This window comes from Rhinoderma darwinii, chromosome 1, assembly GCF_050947455.1.
Source record: "Rhinoderma darwinii isolate aRhiDar2 chromosome 1, aRhiDar2.hap1, whole genome shotgun sequence".
In the NCBI taxonomy this organism is placed as follows: domain Eukaryota; kingdom Metazoa; phylum Chordata; class Amphibia; order Anura; family Rhinodermatidae; genus Rhinoderma; species Rhinoderma darwinii.
This window is the reverse complement of record NC_134687.1, coordinates 365,800,344-365,818,591: the sequence shown is the minus strand read 5'-3', so window position 1 is coordinate 365,818,591 and position 18,248 is coordinate 365,800,344. Positions and strand designations below refer to the sequence as shown.

General features: G+C 43.1%; 1 protein-coding gene across 1 annotated transcript in view; it reads right to left on the bottom strand.

Annotated features, from left to right (window-relative positions):
- The window catches only part of GLIS3 (GLIS family zinc finger 3), a 33,525-nt gene extending 33,309 nt beyond the window's left edge, over positions 1–216 (bottom strand). The window contains exon 1 of the mRNA XM_075860328.1: positions 29–216. Within this exon, the coding sequence (XP_075716443.1) occupies positions 29–177 (149 nt within the window). The 5' untranslated portion in view covers positions 178–216. The remainder of the gene's footprint in view (positions 1–28) is intronic.
- Between the last annotated feature and the right edge of the window lie 18,032 nt (positions 217–18,248).

Below are 18,248 nucleotides of genomic sequence, written 5' to 3'. Positions count from 1 at the left end.
TAAACAAACAATGTAATAAGTTATGGACCTGGTATCAGATGGAGGTATAGCTAAGTGCTGAAGATTCAGATTCCTCTGTAAGCTGGGGTTGATGTGGTTGCAAGCTGTTGCTGCCTGATTTGCTGGAGGGGATATAGGACCCAATCTTTGTACCATCATGGGACTGCTTGTGACCATAAGATTGTTGCAGCTGACTTTTCCTTGTGGCTTGTTCTGCTGACCAAAAGTAACATTCCCTGTAAATACAGACGACACAGTAAAGCTGTGGTAGCCAGATAATGTCATTTATATTAGTATGACCATGTAAGTAATTTATTGCACCAACAATTAATGTTTTTGATTCAGTGAGGCTGGGTTCACATGGTGCATTCTTATTCTTGCATTTTTGTGTTTTTAAAATGCTGCCAAAGTACTTCATCTTAAAAACGTCACACATTTTTGTAAAAAGCGGATGCGGTTTTTAAATTGCAGTAGTTATCTGCAAATTTTTACAAAGTGTTTTAGCTGTAAGCCTATAACCATTAAAGGGGATGTCCAGTCCCTAAAAATTGATGGTCTATACTCAGGATAGGCCATCAATAGCTGATGGGTCGGGGTCAAACTACTGGGACGCCCGCCAATCAGCTGTATTGATGGTGGTGCAGCGCTCATACGAGCACTGCTTCCCCTTCGTTTCTACTTGCTCACTGTGAATCGTCGACACGTGTAGCTGCGATTCACAGGTATTGCAGACTTCTTCTCCCATTGAAGTGAATGGAAGAAGGCAGCAATACCTGTGAGTCGCCGCTACATCCTTGTCGACGATTCACAGTGAGCAAGTAGAAACGAAGGGGAAGCAGCATTCATATGAGTGCTGCACCCCCTTCAAAACAGCTGATCGTCAGGGGTCCCGGGAGTTAGACCCCGACCCATCAGCTATTGACGGCCTATCCTGAGGATAGGCCATCAGCTTTTAGGGACTGGAAAATCCCTTTAAATTAAAAAAATAGACTACAGCTGAAACACTTTGTAAGAACGTGTTATTACCGCATTTTGAAAAAGGCATGCATTTTTTTAATAACACATGCATTTTTTCAGATGCATATTTTGGCAGTTTTAAAATAGCAACAGAAACAAGAAAATAAATGCACGGTGTGAATCCAGCTTAGGACACATCATTTTCCTACCTAGTGGTCATGTATAATTTCACAAAGAATTGTATTACTGTATCATACATACTGTGCTGCTGATGTTACTATTACAGCTGTCAATGATTGTTACTCAACTCTGGATTGGATTTCTCAAAAGTACGTTGTCATATTGCAGCCGCCGCGCAGATGACAAGCGGCCACGATGTAATTGAAAACTATGCGGACATGCTGTTCGGTGCGGTTTTCAAATAAATCATAAACAGCAGTTTTACTCACAAAACTACATGTCTATTAATAATCTATTTGAAAACCAGACTGGACTGTATGACCACATGATTTTCAACTGTAGTGTGCCCAATATGTGAGACAGTAACCTAACTGAAAACAGGCTAGTGTACGCTAATAACCATCTTAATATTGACTAGATAAAAGTATTAAATAAATGCTAAGAAGTCATGCTAGCATAAATTCAATATTAGTGTATGTGTGATATTTCTAAAGTCTTAGGCCTCATGCACATGACCATATTTTTGAGGCCGCAATTTATTAGCATTTTTGCGGATAAATTGCGGACCCATTCTTTTCTATGGCCCCGTGCACACGACCGTGATTTACATGGATCGGTGTGGGGGCCACAATTGCGGACCGCAAAAACTCAGGACAAGTCATTTTAAGTTCCGCAATTGTGGATTCACCAATACTGGTGAATTATTGTGGATCCGTGAGTCCGGATGACACACGGATGCACAACAAGGGTTTTTTGCAGGTCCGATGGACAGCTTTGGACCCATGGATTTGCGGACCACAAAACCAATGCGGTTGTGTGCATGAGGCCTTAAAGGGTTTTCCCCCTTCTGACAACTGATGACCTATCCACCAGATAGGTCATCAGTACATGATCTGTGGGGGTCCGACACCCGGCTGGTCAGGTGCCTCCGTGCACTGGGGGTACATGCCGGAAGCACTTCGCTCCGGCCACGGAATAGCGGCCGAGCTGCAGTACTTCAGCTCTGCTCCTATTCAAGTGAATAGGAGCAGAGATTCAGTTCTGCAGCACGGCCGCTATGTCTTGTACGGAGCCAACTGTTCCGGGCTCCGTACATAGCATTATGTGCCATAACATCCGGTGCCCGCAGGCCACTGGAGCAGCGTATCGGTGCGGGGCCCATGTGTCGGACCCGCACCGATGATATACTGATGAGCTATCCGGTGGATAGGTCATCAGTTGTCAGAAGGTGGACAACCTGCTGTGTATCCTCATCTAAGCTCTGTCTGGGTAATCAATAAAGCATCTTGAAAACAATTGATAATTCTTAAATATGAAAAAAAAAACAGAACACTCAGCTATAATGCAGACAAAATCATCCATTCGTTTTCACATTTTATACCTACAATTTACACATATAAAAAGCAAGTGAATTTTTACACATACCAAAGGAGTAAATAACAGCAGCCAGATACACATGGGCAGATTTAAAGAGGCTCTGTCACCACATTATAAGTGCCCTGTCTCCTACATAAGGAGATGGGCGCTATAATGTAGGTGACAGTAATGCTTTTTATTTTGAAAAACGATCTATTTTAAACCACTTTATGAGCGATTTTTAGCTTTATGCTAATGAGTTTCTTAAAGCCCAAGTGGGTGTGTTTTACTTTAGACCAAGTGGGCGTTGTACAGAGGAGTGTATGACGCTGACCATTCAGCATCATACACTTCTCTCCATTCATTTACACTGCACTAGCTATATAGCTATATCGCTAGTGCAGTCACTTACACAAACACTAACATTACTGCAGTTTCCTGATAATGAATATACATCACTACCAGCCTGGACGTGATGTTTATTCAGAATCCTGACCACTTCTGTGAGATTCCAGCAAGGCAAACGTAATCTCACTTGAAATGACAGGTTACATCGTAATCTCGCGAGATTACGTTTGCCTTGTAAATCTCACAGAGACGCTACAGACGTGTCAGGATTCTGAATACACATGACGTCCTGGCTGGAGGTAATGTATATTAATTATCAGGAAACTGCAGTAATGTTAGTTTGTGTATGTGGCTGCACATAGCGATATAACTATATCGCTAGTGCAGTGTAAATGAATGGAGAGAAGTGTATGACGCTGATTGGTCAGCATCATACACTCCTCTGTACAACGCCCACTTGGTCTAAAGTAAAAACACGCCTACTTGGGCACTAAGAAACTCATTAGCATAAAGCTAAAAATCGCTCATAAAGTGGTTTAAAATAGATCGTTTTTCTATATAAAAAGCTCTGCTGTCACCTACATTACAGCGCCCATCTCCTTATATAGGAGATAGAGCACTTATAATGTGGTGAGAGAGCCTCTTTAAAGTGAATGTCTGGACACCAAGAATGAGATGATCTCCTACTGCAACATTACTTACCTCTGGTCCTGTATAAATGACATATTCAGGCCTCTCTCTGCCTGTTTAGTAAGGTTATGAAACAAACAGCAGCAGAATTGAATGGTGTCAATGATATGAAGAAATACTCATTTTGATAGCTATTGCCAGGGAGGGAGTATTTCCATAGCAAGGTAAAAAAGGGGTAATGTCATTTAACTTTATTTGCATTTATAAAATAGGATAAATTATATACATTTTTGATTTTACATGTTTTAAGTATCCTGTGGTGAGGTTAGGAAAACTCATATCTGGATCTTCAATATGTACCATACAATGAAAGTATTTGTCTTCTTGTGTGATTTTACAAGACAGTCACATGATTTAATGATTGGTCCGTAGAACTATGTCTCCACTTTTTGTATACACTTCTGTGGCTTAAAAAAACAGCATAAAAAACTGCAATGAAAACTGCATCAAAAACGGAATGTGTAAATCTACGCAGAGTTCATCCAGTTTTTAGTACAGTTTTTGGCTACGTTTTCTGAGCCAGAGTTAGAAGTGAATCCAACAGAAAGGAAAGGTATGAAAAAAAAGACTGTTACTTCTCCTTTCTTTTATGTCCACTGTGTTTCCAGAAAAATGACCCGGTAGGTGGTGGGCAATAATTTTAATCAATTAGAAACGAATTGCCGTAAGAAAAATAATACCCTGATTTCCACTCTACTCATTTTCATAGTGAATTATAAAATATAGCTTTTATTAGGTCGCTGAAAGTTAGCCACACAATTTATATTGACTAGCTATTGGTACAGGAAAAAAGAACAAAGTAATCTGACTGCAGTTCACCTTCCCTGGTCTTATTATTATTAGGGCACATTCACACGTGGCGGAATTGCTGTGGAATTCTCCAGCAGCCGTTTTTTAAATTTGTTTCAATACATTTTTAGGTAAGTTAGTTCAGACGTTGCGGAAAACTCCGCTGCGGACCATAGGCTGCGGTGCGGAATTTTCAATCCGCAGCCTGCACTGTCTGTTACGGAGAAGAAGCGGAATTTCACTGCGGATTTTGCAAAGCAAAAACTGAAATCTGTGGCAAGTCCGCTGTGTTTTCTGCAACGTCTGAATTACCTGTCAAATATGCAAATGTTGGTGCAGATTCGTTGTGTAATTGCCCCAAATCTGCATCAACATTTGCAGCGGAAAAACTTTGCCACGTGTGAACATGCCCTTAGGGTTGTGTGTTGTCTGAATTAAAAAACATATAGTAACAGTGCCCCCCTGACATGTTTCGGCGAGAACCAGCATCTTCAGGAGCTATGAGGTAATCAAAAATGCTGCTCCAGAGGTTTTTAATAACTCGTATCTACATCACAATGATTCTCCAATGGTATCAGCCAATCAAAGAGTAGATCGTCGTACACCTCTCAAATTAATTGATTGGCATATTTTTCAGCCAATCAGAACATACCTCCCCAGTAAATTAAATGGTGTACTTATGGGCCAATAGAGAGCTCAGCAATTAGAAGACGGTATAATACTTACGTGCAGGAATTCTTGATCTAAGTTCCAGAGGGCATGCTGATGGACTAAGTCTAAATTATAACTGCGGATAAAAGTATTTTAGAGCGCATGCAAAAAAAGAGAAGACTGGAGCCAAAGAACTGCACAGATTCCCAGACTTAGCTAGAATAGCTCAATATCTATGGGCAAGGTAAGTCTATTTAAGGTCTTCGTTTTTTAGTATTAAAGGACATTAGTATTGAGAATGCCTATGGCTTTGGTGCATATATTCAAAAAGGTATTAAAAACCTCTGGAGCAGCGTTACGGACACCATTGCCCTATAGCCCTTGAAGACGCTGATTCTCGACGAAACATGTCGAGGAGCACTGATCCTATATGTTTTTTAATTCAGACACTACACTACCCTAATAATAATAATAAGACTAGGGAAGGTGAACTGCAGTCACCTCCGTAGATTACTTCTTTATTTTTTCTCATAGCAATGCTGACTGGTATGGAAAAATAGCTAGTCAATATAGCCTTTGCTTGAGGCAGATCTAGCTGGTAATATAGTTTATTAGCTTCTAGGCTGTGTGTATGTCAGATTTTTAAATTGTGTGACTATTTTTTAGCGATCTAAAAAAAACTATATTTTATAATTCAGTTCAGAAAATTTTAAAGTAGAGTGTAAATCAGGGTTTTCTCTAAATCTGAGCCAAAAACTGCACTAAAGATGTAGTTATAGAAAAAAGCAGTATAATCTGTTCCAAACAATGAAAATATATGTATGCTGCAAACATATTATGTCAAAACTGAGTTACACTGTCACAGGTTGCCAAGATGTGGTTGACCAGCCACACTAAAATCAGGCTTGAACACTGCCAGAACATTTCTAGTGAATAACTAGAGTAATTTTTTTGTGTTTATGCTTCATTAGAAAGAACAATACAAACTCACAGCAAAACAGATGTACCGTAATCTGTAATGGTATTTTGAACATTAAAAAACTATATTCAAATTAACATTTATCAGAAATTGATCTGCAAACTGCAAGTGATGAGAAATATATCACTGTTAATATCAATAAATTAAATTTGTAATAAAAAAACAAAACTGAGCTTTAAACTTTTCAACAGAAAATGTTTTTAAAATTGTAAATGTAATGGAAATACCATGATTTGGTAGATCACCTCCAAAGTAAGATGGTTTGGGATGCTATTCATACTAGTGAAAATGACCACCTCGTTGATTCTCAGAGGCTTTCTTTACTAACAGAATATGGTATCGACATGAAAATAGGTATCCACACTTCACATGGAGACAGACGTAACTCACTTACAGCAATGCTGATGCCATTCCTTCACACTATACTACTCTCTGCATGGTACACGCACTGTTATGAAATAGGAGCCTGTGCTCATACCTAATATTCCAAAAACCCACAGAAACACGCGGAGAAGATAGAAACGCCATGTAGAAGTAGATGTTCCATGAGGAATAACCAGGCGCAATGTAATATTTGGTCCGGTTACAGTCAAAGTGTCACGGTGCAGGGTGTGGACCCACTGGGCCGTACTGCGTAGCGGGGTAGCAGCTGGCCAACAAGGTACAAAACAATGTCTATAGTTCAGAACGAGTACCTGAGGCAATGTAGAGAGTAGCGGAAGCAGGACTTGACTTTCACAGCAGGTGACACCGTGGATGCAGCGGGAAGACACGACTTCACTTTCACAGCAGGTGACACCGAGGATGCAGCGGAAGGCACAACTTGACTTTCACTTGTAGATACGATAGCACAGGATACAGGGTACATGCAGCAGGAACGGGTAACACTGGGAACTGGAAAACACTGGGAGACCATTTGCAAGACAAACTAGGGTATACAACAATGCTCAGGCAAGGAACCAGTGGGCAGAGCCCCTTATTATAGTCCAGCAGCCATTGGGCTGATAATTGATGTTTGACAGCTGGACGCGTACTGGCCCTTTAAGGCCGTGCACGCGCGGGCGCGGGCTCCCTGCGGGGAAACAGACCGAGGACCCGGAAGAGCGTGCCGGCGTCTCCCTGGAGGGAGCTGACGCCGAGAAGAGAGATGTCCATGGCCGGGATTGTCAAGGGGTAAGTCTGAATGAGGACCCCCGGTCATAGATGTAACAGTATCCCCCCTCTTACGCCCCCTCTTCTTGGGACCAGAGCGGGAAATAAATTTCTTCACAAGGACAGAAGCATCGACGTTCTCCTCTGACTCCCAATACCTCTCCTCTGGACCAAATCCCCTCCAATCCACCAAGTAAAACGTCCTGCCTCCTACTTTCTTGGTGGCCAGGATCTTCCTCACTTCAAAAGTTCCGGATGAACCGCCAGGAGCCGCTGCGGAACTAGGAGTCCTGGAGTAGCGGTTCAGAACCATGGGTTTCAGCAAGGAGACGTGGAAGGAGTTAGGGATCTTGAGGGTAGGAGGCAGTCGAAGCTTGTACGACACAGGATTGATCTGTAGTAGAATCTCGAAGGGTCCAAGAAACCTGGGAGCAAACTTGCAAGATGGCACACTACGCCGGATATTCCTGGAAGATAGCCAGACCTTTGTACCTGGAAGAAACTGGGGAGGTTCTCGTCTTCTAGTGTCTGCCTTTCTCTTCAAGCGGTCCACCGTCAGCAGAATAGAAGATCGTGCCTGCTGCCATATCTGCAGAAAGTACCTGAAGGTAGAGTCGGCTGCAGGCACCTGAGACGTAGTAGAGCCGGGCAGGGGTATTCGAGGATGTTTGCCGTAGACTATGAAGAACAGACTGGAGGTGGTGGACACACTGGTATGGTTATTATAAGAGAACTCCACCCACGGGAGCAGCTGCACCCACGGAAGATGTGTTGCATGAAGAGATCAGCCAGTCGAGAAGCAGAAGGCAGACCAGTCAGAGGAACAAAATGAGCCATTTTAGAAAAACGATCCACCACCACCCAGATCACACTGCATCCCGCAGAGAGACGCAGATCTGTGACAAAATCCATAGCAATATGCCGCCAGGGGGAATCGGGCACAGGCAGTGGTTGGAGCAGACCGGCTGGTCTGGAGTGGGCAACTTTGTTGGCTGCACACACCGTACAGGAGGAGACAAAGTCCATGACATCTTTGGGCAGCGTGGGCCACTAGAACTGATGGGCAATTAGGTCTCGGGTCTTACGGGCACCCGCGTATCCTGCCAGCTTGGAATTGTGACCCCAGCGAAGGACCCTTCCTCTGTCTGCCAGCCGTACAAAAGTTTTTCCTGGAGGAATGTCTCTAACCTGCAGAGGATTAACAGAGTAGAAGCAGGAAGGATCGATAATATTCTGTGGGGACTCCACAGTGTCCTCTGTCTCAAATGACCTAGACAAGGCATCGGCCCTCACATTCTTGTCGGCAGGTCGGTAGTGGAGTTCGAACCGGAACCGTGCAAAAAACAATGACCATCTGGCTTAACGAGGGTTCAGCCGTTGAGCCGTCTGTAGGTAGGTCAAGCTCTTGCGGTTCGTGAAGACCAGGATAGGATGAGCTGCGCCCTCCAGTAGGTTTCTCCACTCCTGCAGGGCCAGCTTGATGGCCAGTAGCTCCCGATCTCCAATCGAGTAGTTGCGCTCTGCAGAAGAAAACAGCTTGGGGTAGTGACCACATACCACCGTCTTGCCTTTCGAACCCCTCTGGAACAATAGTGCACCAGCACCAACAGAGGAGGTGTCCACCTCTAATGAAAACTGTAGGGATACATCAGGATGGTGCAGAATGGAGGCAGACGTGAAGGCCTGTTTTAAGGTTTCAAATGCGACTTCCGCCTCTGGAGTCCATACCTTGGCATTCATACCCTTCTTAGTGAGGGTGGAGATGGGGGCTGTCAAAGAAGAGAAGTTGGGAATGAACAGTCTGTAGAAGTTGGTGAATACCAGGAAGCGTTGTATGGCCCTTAAGCCTTGGGGACGTGGCCACTCCAGGACAGCCTTGACCTTTTCATGGTCCATCTTGAGACCCTGATCAGAGATGATATAGCCCAGGAAGGGTAGAGACTTCTCTTGGAACACGCACTTCTCCAACTTGGCGTAAAGATGATTCTCCCTTAATCTAAGCAACACCTGGCGGACATGGCCCTGATGAGTCACAAGATCTGGGGAAAAAATAAAGATATCATCGAGATACACCACAACACAGACATAGAGGAGATCACGAAAAATGTCATTCACAAATTCTTGGAATACTGCGGGAGCGTTACACAGGCCGAAGGGCATGACTAAATATTCGTAGTGTCCATCACATGTGTTAAATGCAGTCTTCCACTCGTCTCCCTGATGGATCCGGATTAGATTGTAAGCCCCCCGCAGGTCAAGCTTGGAATTTTTTTTGCCCCCCCGTATACGATCAAAGAGCTCCGAAATCAACGGCAAAGGGTACCTGTTCTTCACCGTGATCTGACTGAGACCTTGGTAGTCAATGCAGGGTCGAAGGGATCCATCCTTCTTTTTGACAAAGAAAAACCCGGCTCCGGTCGGGGATGAAGACTTTCGTATGAAGCCCCACTCCAGATTCTCTTTAATGTAGGCCGACATAGGCTGGGTCTCTGGTAAGGAGAGAGGGTATACTCTACAGCGAGGAGGGGACGAATCAGGAACCAAGTCGATAGGACAGTCGTATTCTCGATGTGGTGGCAATATCTCTGCCTCCTTTTTGTCGAAGACATCAGCGAACTGAGAGTAATAAGGAGGCAACCCTGTCAATGACTGATGCGGAGAAGGCTGGAATGGATGGACATGAACCAGACAGCGGGCGTGAAGACGGAGCCAAGGCAAACCTAGCAGCACAGGGTTGACGGCCTTGGACAGGACATACAGGGAGATAAGCTCAGAATGAAGAGCTCCCACTTGTAGTCTCAATGGCTTGGTCACAGACAATACTGGGTCAGGCAATGACAGTCCATCTACCGAGGCAATGATCAATGGTCCCTCCAGCAAAACTTTAGGCAATTGAAGAAGATCCACAAGGTCTTGACAGATGAAATTGGCTGTGGAGCCAGAGTCCAGGTAGGCACAGACTGGATGAGGTCTCTCGTCAGCGACGATGGTCACAGGAATAAACAGCTTGGACGAGAGTTCTCTATTAAGTGCAGTAGCGCCCAGGGTTGTCTCTCCAACCAATCCCAGGCATTGGGGTTTCTTGGGCCTCTGGGAACACAAATGCACGACATGGCCAGCGAGGCCGCAATATAGGCAGAGTTCAAAGGTGCGCCTGCGCTGTTTTTCTTGATCGAACAGTTTAAGCCGATCCACCTGCATCGGAACCTCGGGCACAGCAGAAGAATAAGGCAAGAGGGGTTGCTGGAAGTTGGGCGCCAGTCTAGGAAGCCGTTTCTCTTGTAGAATCTCTTGGCATCTCTCTCCTAGCCTTATGTCCACACGGGTAGCAAGTAGAATCAGGTCGTCCAAGGCAGCTGGGAGATCTCGAGCAGCCAGTTCATCCTTGATCTCAGGCGATAGGCCATGCCAGAAGGATGCTACTAAGGCCTCATTGTTCAAGGACAATTCTCCTGTCAGAGTTCGGAACTGGATGGTGTATTCGCCCATGGAGATAGCAGTGGCTGCCGATGAGGCTCGTCCAGGCTCCTCAAATGCGGAACAGAAAACACGCACAAACCCCTGGAAGTCTCGGGTCCCTGTCGTTCCCATATTGGGTTCGCCCACGCCAGGGCCTTGCTGGCGAGTAGGGATATAATGAAGGCGATCCTGGCTCTGTCCGAAGGAAATGCTTGGGCGTACAGAGTGAAGTGGATTTGGCATAGATTCAGAAGCCCCCTGCATGAACTTGCGTCTCCATGGAACCGAGGTGGCAATGGCAGCGAGAACCGAGAGTCCGAACTGGGGCTGCCAGGAGGTGTAGCAGGAGGGTCAATCGGAGGAGCTTGAATAGAAGCGGTGACGGAAGTAACTAGCGCACCTAGATGCTATGCCATGGAGTCTAATGCCACAAAGAGTTGATCCTGTCGTGCTTGCCGATCCTGCAGGTCCGCCTGAATGGCTTGGGAGGATGACAGGGTCTTAACTTGGCCAGCGGGGTCCATGGGCCGTACCGCGTGGCGGGGTAGCAGCTGGCCAACAAGGTAGAAAACAATGTCTATAGTTCAGAACGGGTACCTGAGGCAATGTAGACAGTAGCGGAAGCAGGACTTGACTTTCACAGCAGGTGACACCGTGGATGCAGCGGGAAGACACGACTTGACTTTCACAGCAGGTGACACCGTGGATGCAGCGGAAGGCACGACTTGACTTTCACTTGTAGGTACGATAGCACAGGATACAGGCAGCAGGAACGGGTAACAGTGGGAACTGGAAAACACTGGGAGACCATTTGCAAGACAAACTAGTGTATACAACAACGCTCAGGCAAGGAACCAGTAGGCAGAGCCCCTTATTATAGTCCAGCAGCCATTTGGGCTGATAATTGATGTTTGACAGCTGGACGCGTACTGGCCCTCTAAGGCCGTGCACGCGCGGGCGCCCTGCGGAAAACAGTCCGAGGACCCGGGAGAGAGTACCGGCGTCTCCCTGGAGGGAGCTGACGCCGAGAAGAGAGATGTCCATGGCCGGGATCGTCAAGGGGTAAGTCTGAACGACGACCCCCGGCAATAGACGTAACACAAAGCTTTACATCTGTCATATGATCTTTATATCAAGTGTTAGAATAAATAAACTCTAGAGCATTAGCCACGTTATTAGAAGCCAGTGTATACATCTATGCACAGTACGGCTATGGCTACTTTTGTTCTAGCCTTGTTTCTCACTACCCCTGCTGAAGATAACCTTGAGGCATACTTGCTGAGAACTAAAATAATACCACATATTCTGTGTCCAAACTCTTTTCAACAATGAAGGCTAAGAATTCTGCTCAGAACATATATGCCTGCAAGGAAAAAAAACATCAGCACGTTATGACAGTATTGTCATCCTCTTTTATATATGGAAAATGATGGTACTAGATTTATCATCCAGATAACATTGTCTGAGTACAGCGGGTAGAAGCATTTTTTAGATCTTTGATTGCTAACATTGAGGCTTTGTCACCATATTTGCCTTTTAGGGACAAGCATCTTAATAAATGACTTCTGAGATGATCGAGGAGGCAGACTGACTGTCTATGACTTTAGGTTTGAAGTAAATTCCCTAATCTGACATAACATCAAGGCATGAGGTTAAACAACTGGTACTACTGTATATTGAGATTTAAAGGTGTATTTCCATCATATAATGTTATGGCATATCACTAGGATATGCCAGAACATTCTGATCAGTAGGGGTCCGATCTCTGGGACCCCTGCAGTGCAAGTATTATTATTGTACTATACATATTATTAAACAGCATTTTTCCCTAAATCCAAAAATGGCCTTAGCTGTCAATTTCTGTCACAACTTTAAACATAAAAGTGTATTGGACATAACAAAAGTGAGCGTGCTCAGCTCGTTCCATATCTCCTATAAGCCTCAATGGAGAGTAACAATGCATGCATGTCCACCTCTGCACCAGGAATGGGGGACCAGGGATCTCATATTATTGGATTATTGGATCAGATTGCCACAGATCAGACATTTATGGCATTCAATATCTCTAGTGAAAAAATCCTTTAAATGGACACTAACTTTTCAAACAAATATTTAAGATTTAACATTTAATCTAATAGCATATCTGATATACACTATATGGACAAAAGTATTGGAACACACCTCTTAATCATTAAATTCAGATGTTTCATTCCGTCCCATTGCCACAGGTGTATAAAAATCATGCACCTAGCCATGCAGTCGGCATTTACAAACATTTGTGAAAGAATGGGTTGTTCTAAAGAGCTCACTGAATTCCAGGATCGTACTGTAATAAGATGCCACAATTGTCACAAGTCAGTTTGTGAAATTTCTTCCCTCCTAGATATTCCACGATCTATAGTATTATTGCAAAGTAGAAATATTTAGGAATCACAGCAACGCTGCCACGAAATAGCACATTACGTAAACTTACACAGCGGGGTTGCCGAGTGCAAAGGCGTATAGTGCATAAAAGTCACCAACACTCTGTTGACTCAAAAACTGCAGAGTTCCAAACCTCCTCTGGCATTAACATCACCACAAAAACTATACCTCTCAACGGTCCCGGATTCAGTGGGACAGTCCCGGATTCCAGGCAGTGTCCTGCTGTCCCGGGCGGCCGTAGGTATGTACTGCAGATACAGTTGAAGCCAATTCTGAAGCAGGGAAGCATCAGCTCCCTGCTTCAGAATGAGTTCAGAGCGGAGGAGCAGAGGGAGCTCCACCGCTCGCCGAGGACTCCCTGGGCACAGCGCTACTTTAAGCTCTGTGTTCAGGGAAGCCCTTGATGTTACTGTCCATATATGCTGATGATCTAGCCAAGGATTCCACTCCTAGAGGAAACCCCTGAGCAAACTGTCCATAAATGGACATTGACGTCAGGGGCTCCTCCTGAAGCGGACGCCACGGCCAGAGTCGGCAACGGGGATTCCGCTCAAGGAGTAGCCACTGACGTCACTGTTCATATATGGACAGTGACACCAGGGCTTCCATCTAGGATCGGAATCCCCAGCCTATGATTTGGCTTGGGATTCCACTCCTAGAGGGAGTCCCAAAGGAGCTATCTACCAGGGACTCTGTTGATGAGGGACACCTCTGATTACGTATAAATGTAACATAAAATTATATTCTAAAATTTTACCACCTATATATGTTTCTTAGATGATTATATATATGAACATGGTTTGTTCATTAAATTACTTAATATTTCTATTGGGAATGTATTGTGGAAGGAAAAGAAGAAACAGAAAAGAAACATGTATATATATTTAAGAAAGTTCTTCTTTTGTAAAAGTCTGATTGTAGGTTTTTGAACAAAAAATGTTTTTGGGACATGTTCCCTTTAAGCCTGGCACTATAAAGATGCCATATCTCTTTGTAAAGCTCGAATAGCTCTGAGGAAATCCTGATTAGGGAAGAAAAGCGTCAGCTGAACTGCTACTCAGATGCTTGATGCAGGTAGTGACATCAACCCTGCCTAAGCTACTACGATGTGGTGGACATGCCACATGGAAAGAGCTTGATATGATGCGGAACTTTTCTGACCCTGCTCACCTCTTATTTGAAGGATTGCTCACTGGATTTGATCTCCCGAGAAACCACTGAAGTGTTCCAGATGAAGATGGACTAGACCGGGCCCGGTCTCAAAATTTGAAGGATAAAAACCTGTTGATCCCAGGTCCTCCCTGGATTTGAAAGCAGCCTGAAAGGAAAGTGCTTCTTGGGAGTGTCAGAAAACGTAGTTGTAAACCATAACCCTGGATCAGATGAGTACACCTGGTCACTTTCCGCTTTTTACAATTATATACTTGTGCTTTGCTCTAAGACTGGTCGGCTCTGTGTCACAGTTATATACAAATCTACGATTTCAAAAATCCATTGGTAGATGTGAATGAAGGGCTATATCTTTTGGTAAAGGAGTGAATAAATGAGAACTTATCCTTTGTATTAAGCTATATTCCTTAAGATATATTAACAGATAAAATCCCCAATGCATCCTTGATGGGTGTGCGGTGTACTTATATTTAATTATTGTAGAACCTGGCCAGGTTACTTGCTCTGTTTTAAGAAAGGCCCCATGGAGTAGGGCTGAAACGTCGCAAGTGGTGATTAAAGTGATCCTATTTTCACTGAATTTGGAGCGCTGTCTTGTATTTTTGGATTCTGCTATATATATTTATAGATAGACATATATAATTTATAGCTATTCTGGAATTAGTAATTATTAGCAATAATAAGATATAAAGTATGAACCCAAGGTCCGAAACAAAAACTTTAAGGTATAACAATATGGCCGTTTTTGTCTTATTTTTTTTTTTTTAACCAAAGCCACAAGTGGATCCAAAAGGAAGGAAAGGCATAAAGAAAAGACTGATGCATCTCCTTTTTTTGTGTCCATTCCTGTGTTTAGCTAAATATACTGAGCCGAAAACTAAGCCAAAAACGGCATTAAACTGTGTGTGTGATCCTGGTCTAACACTTTTTATGAACATTCACAGCTGACAAACGATAGGTAGAATTTTCTGCTACTCTAAAGCAACATCGTTTTAAGTAAAACAATTGTAAAGTATTTAACATGTTACAGAGGTAAAGTAAAAACTATCAGTAATCTACATTAGCCATCTTGTGCTGACAATACACAGAATCGAGAAATAGAAAAACTACTCTCTACATATTTCAATAGCCCAAAGTTGCATAAAAACTTCAGGCAATTGGTTTTATTGCATTTCCTATAATACTCAGCATTTTCAACTACAGCTTGTATATTACTGTACCACATTGATAACTACGTAAGAAGTCATTACTCAAAAGAATCTTGTGCTTGATGCAAACAGTTTTTTTGTTTTAAATTTGCCTACACAATACGTCTATATGGTTCATATTTCCATAAATAACCCTATACCCGGCTTTCCGCCCCAATTATTCCCTAACAAGAGATATAATAGGCCATATGTAATCCAATGCTATTAAAGTAACTCACATGAAACAATCATTAGAGCCCTGCTAAAAAACAAAGGAGTCTTTGCAATGTAATTTATCTTCTGTTATAGCAACTGAGCACCTTTCCTTTCTATGGCAACTGTGCATATCAAAACAAACGAAATTTTCCAAAACACAACAGTACTTGGTAATGGATTCTTAACGTCCAAGGATCACTACACTTCAGTTAATTTTTTACACACCAGTAAGAAGTGATTGCTCTGGCTTAGACAAATGTGTGCTAGATCTTCTTTGCATAAGTCATATGTGAAAGGCTTATTGGTAAAACAAAAGAAGTGTCTCTAGGTTCTTGACATCTGAAACACATATTATATTAGGAGAAGTCTGACCTACAACTAAACTACAACACTTCAGTTATATTCTTCCTCTTCTGGCTGATCAAAGTGGGTACTATACTTTTTAAGAACATTAGAACACTATCTTTTCATGATCTTAGTGTTCAAGGGTTTGTACACTTTGGATCATCCCTTTTTGTTAGAAAGGTCCCCCAAAAAATAAGTTAAAAAGCTAATTTCATTGTGTGCTGCTACTGCGAGCCCTATCGATTAGCTGTAATCTGTCAGGGAACCTGGCAGCAAGGGTTCATTTCCCTTGCAGCATCTCCATAGGGCAATTATAGCATTACATGCTGCTCATTGAAATCAAGAGGCGGTCTCTGTCATGTACGAACGTGCTGGGTCCCCAGAGACGTTCAACACTCTTTGTAGTAGCTTTAAATACTGACTAAAACCTGCGGGTTCCAAAAGAGGGACTTTCTTAATAACATAATTGAAAATGGGTTTTCTAAACCTGACAATTACTTTAAGGCCCTGTTGATACAGATTTTTTTGCAGGCAGAAAATTCTGCCTCAAAACCACCTTTTCTCACCAATTTTCTTGGATTGCTGTCACTTCATTTTTTTGGGATTATATATATATATATATATAGATATAAGTCTATATATATAATGCAGCAGCCTGGAGGGGATTAAACTGCAGTAATGAGCAGTAGTGTAGCTGTGAATCCAGCACTATGGTGGCAAATAACTCTTACCAAAAGCTGACACATTTCTGTGTGTGTCTTTATTCACTCTACTCCTGCTCCCTCCTCCTTCTCCCCTCTCAATAGACTTCTATGGGCAGCAGCATCTGTGTCTTTCTCTCTGCACCTGCTCCATTCTCCTGCTTCCCCTTCCCTCTTCATAAACTAATATATGGGCAGCATGTCTGTGTCTCTCTCTCTCTTTCTACTCCTGCTCCCTCCTTTTACACTCTCCGTCTTCTCTCCATAGATTTCTAAGGCAGCGTTTGTGTTTCTCTCTGCTCCCTCCTCCTCCTCCCAGCTCTCTATAGACTTACTGCAGTCCGCCTCCTCTGCTGTGTAACTAGAGACGGATTTTGCAGACAACAGGGGGTAGACAGCAGATTACAATAAGGGAGACACCTAGCAACAGTAAATTGACACAGAATTTGCATGGATAAAACAACTAAATATGAATAGTATGAAAATTACAAAGTTGATATATACAGTTTCAGGTATACTATTAAATTAGAATAAGTTGTTTGAAAAGTTAGCGTCCATTTATTTCTCATTTTAACCCCTTAATGACCGCCGATAAGCCTTTTCACGGCGTTCGTTAGTGGGCTTTATTTTGATGCAATAGCCTTTTCACAGCGCTGCATCAGAATAAATAAACAGAGCAGGGAGCTGTTAAATCTCCCTGCTCTCAGCTAACAGAGGTAGCTGAGGGCAGGGGGCATCCCTGCTCGAACAGATGAGATCGATATTAGTATCGATTTCACCCGTTTAACCCCTCAGATGCGGCGCTCAATAGTGAGTGCCGCATCTGAATGTTTTTGGAGAGAGGGAGGGAGCTCCCTCTCATCCCACCGACACCCGGCGATAAGATTGCCGAGTGTCTGTGTCTCCAACGGCAGCCGGGGGCCTAATAAAGGCCCCCAGGTCTGCCTGTAGCGAATGCCTGCTAGATCATGCCGCAGGCATGACCTAGCAGATGCCTGTCCGTGTTAAACGGACAGGCAGTAATACACTGCAATACAAAAGTATTGCAGTGTATTATAATAGCGATCGGATGATCGCATACTAAAGTCCCCTAGTGGGACTAGTAAAAAAAAAAGTTTAATAAAGTTAATTAAAAAAATGTGAAAAAAAAATGAAAAACCCACTTTTTCCCCTTACAAAATGCTTTGCTATTAAAAAAAACAAAAGAAAGCAAAAGAGTTACACATATTTGGTATTGCCGCGTCCGTAACGACGCCGACTATAAAGCTATTACATTATTTAACCCGCATGGTTAAATAAAATAAAAAAACAATGACAAAATTGCTGTTTTCTGTGAGTAATGACTTAAAAAAATGTGACAAAATGGTGCTATTAAAAAATACAACTTGTCCCACAAAAAACAAGACCTTATGCAGCTATGTCGATGCAAAAATAAAAAAGTTATATCTCTTCCAATGTGACGATGGAAAAACTATAAAAATTGCTTGGTCATTGGGGTCCAGAATGCAAGCAGGGGGAAGGGGTTAAAATATACACTACCGTTCAAAAGTTTAGCGTCACTTAGAAATTTCCTTATTTTTGCAAGAAAAGCACAGTTTTTTCCAATGAAGATAACATTAAATTAATCAGAAATACACTCTATAC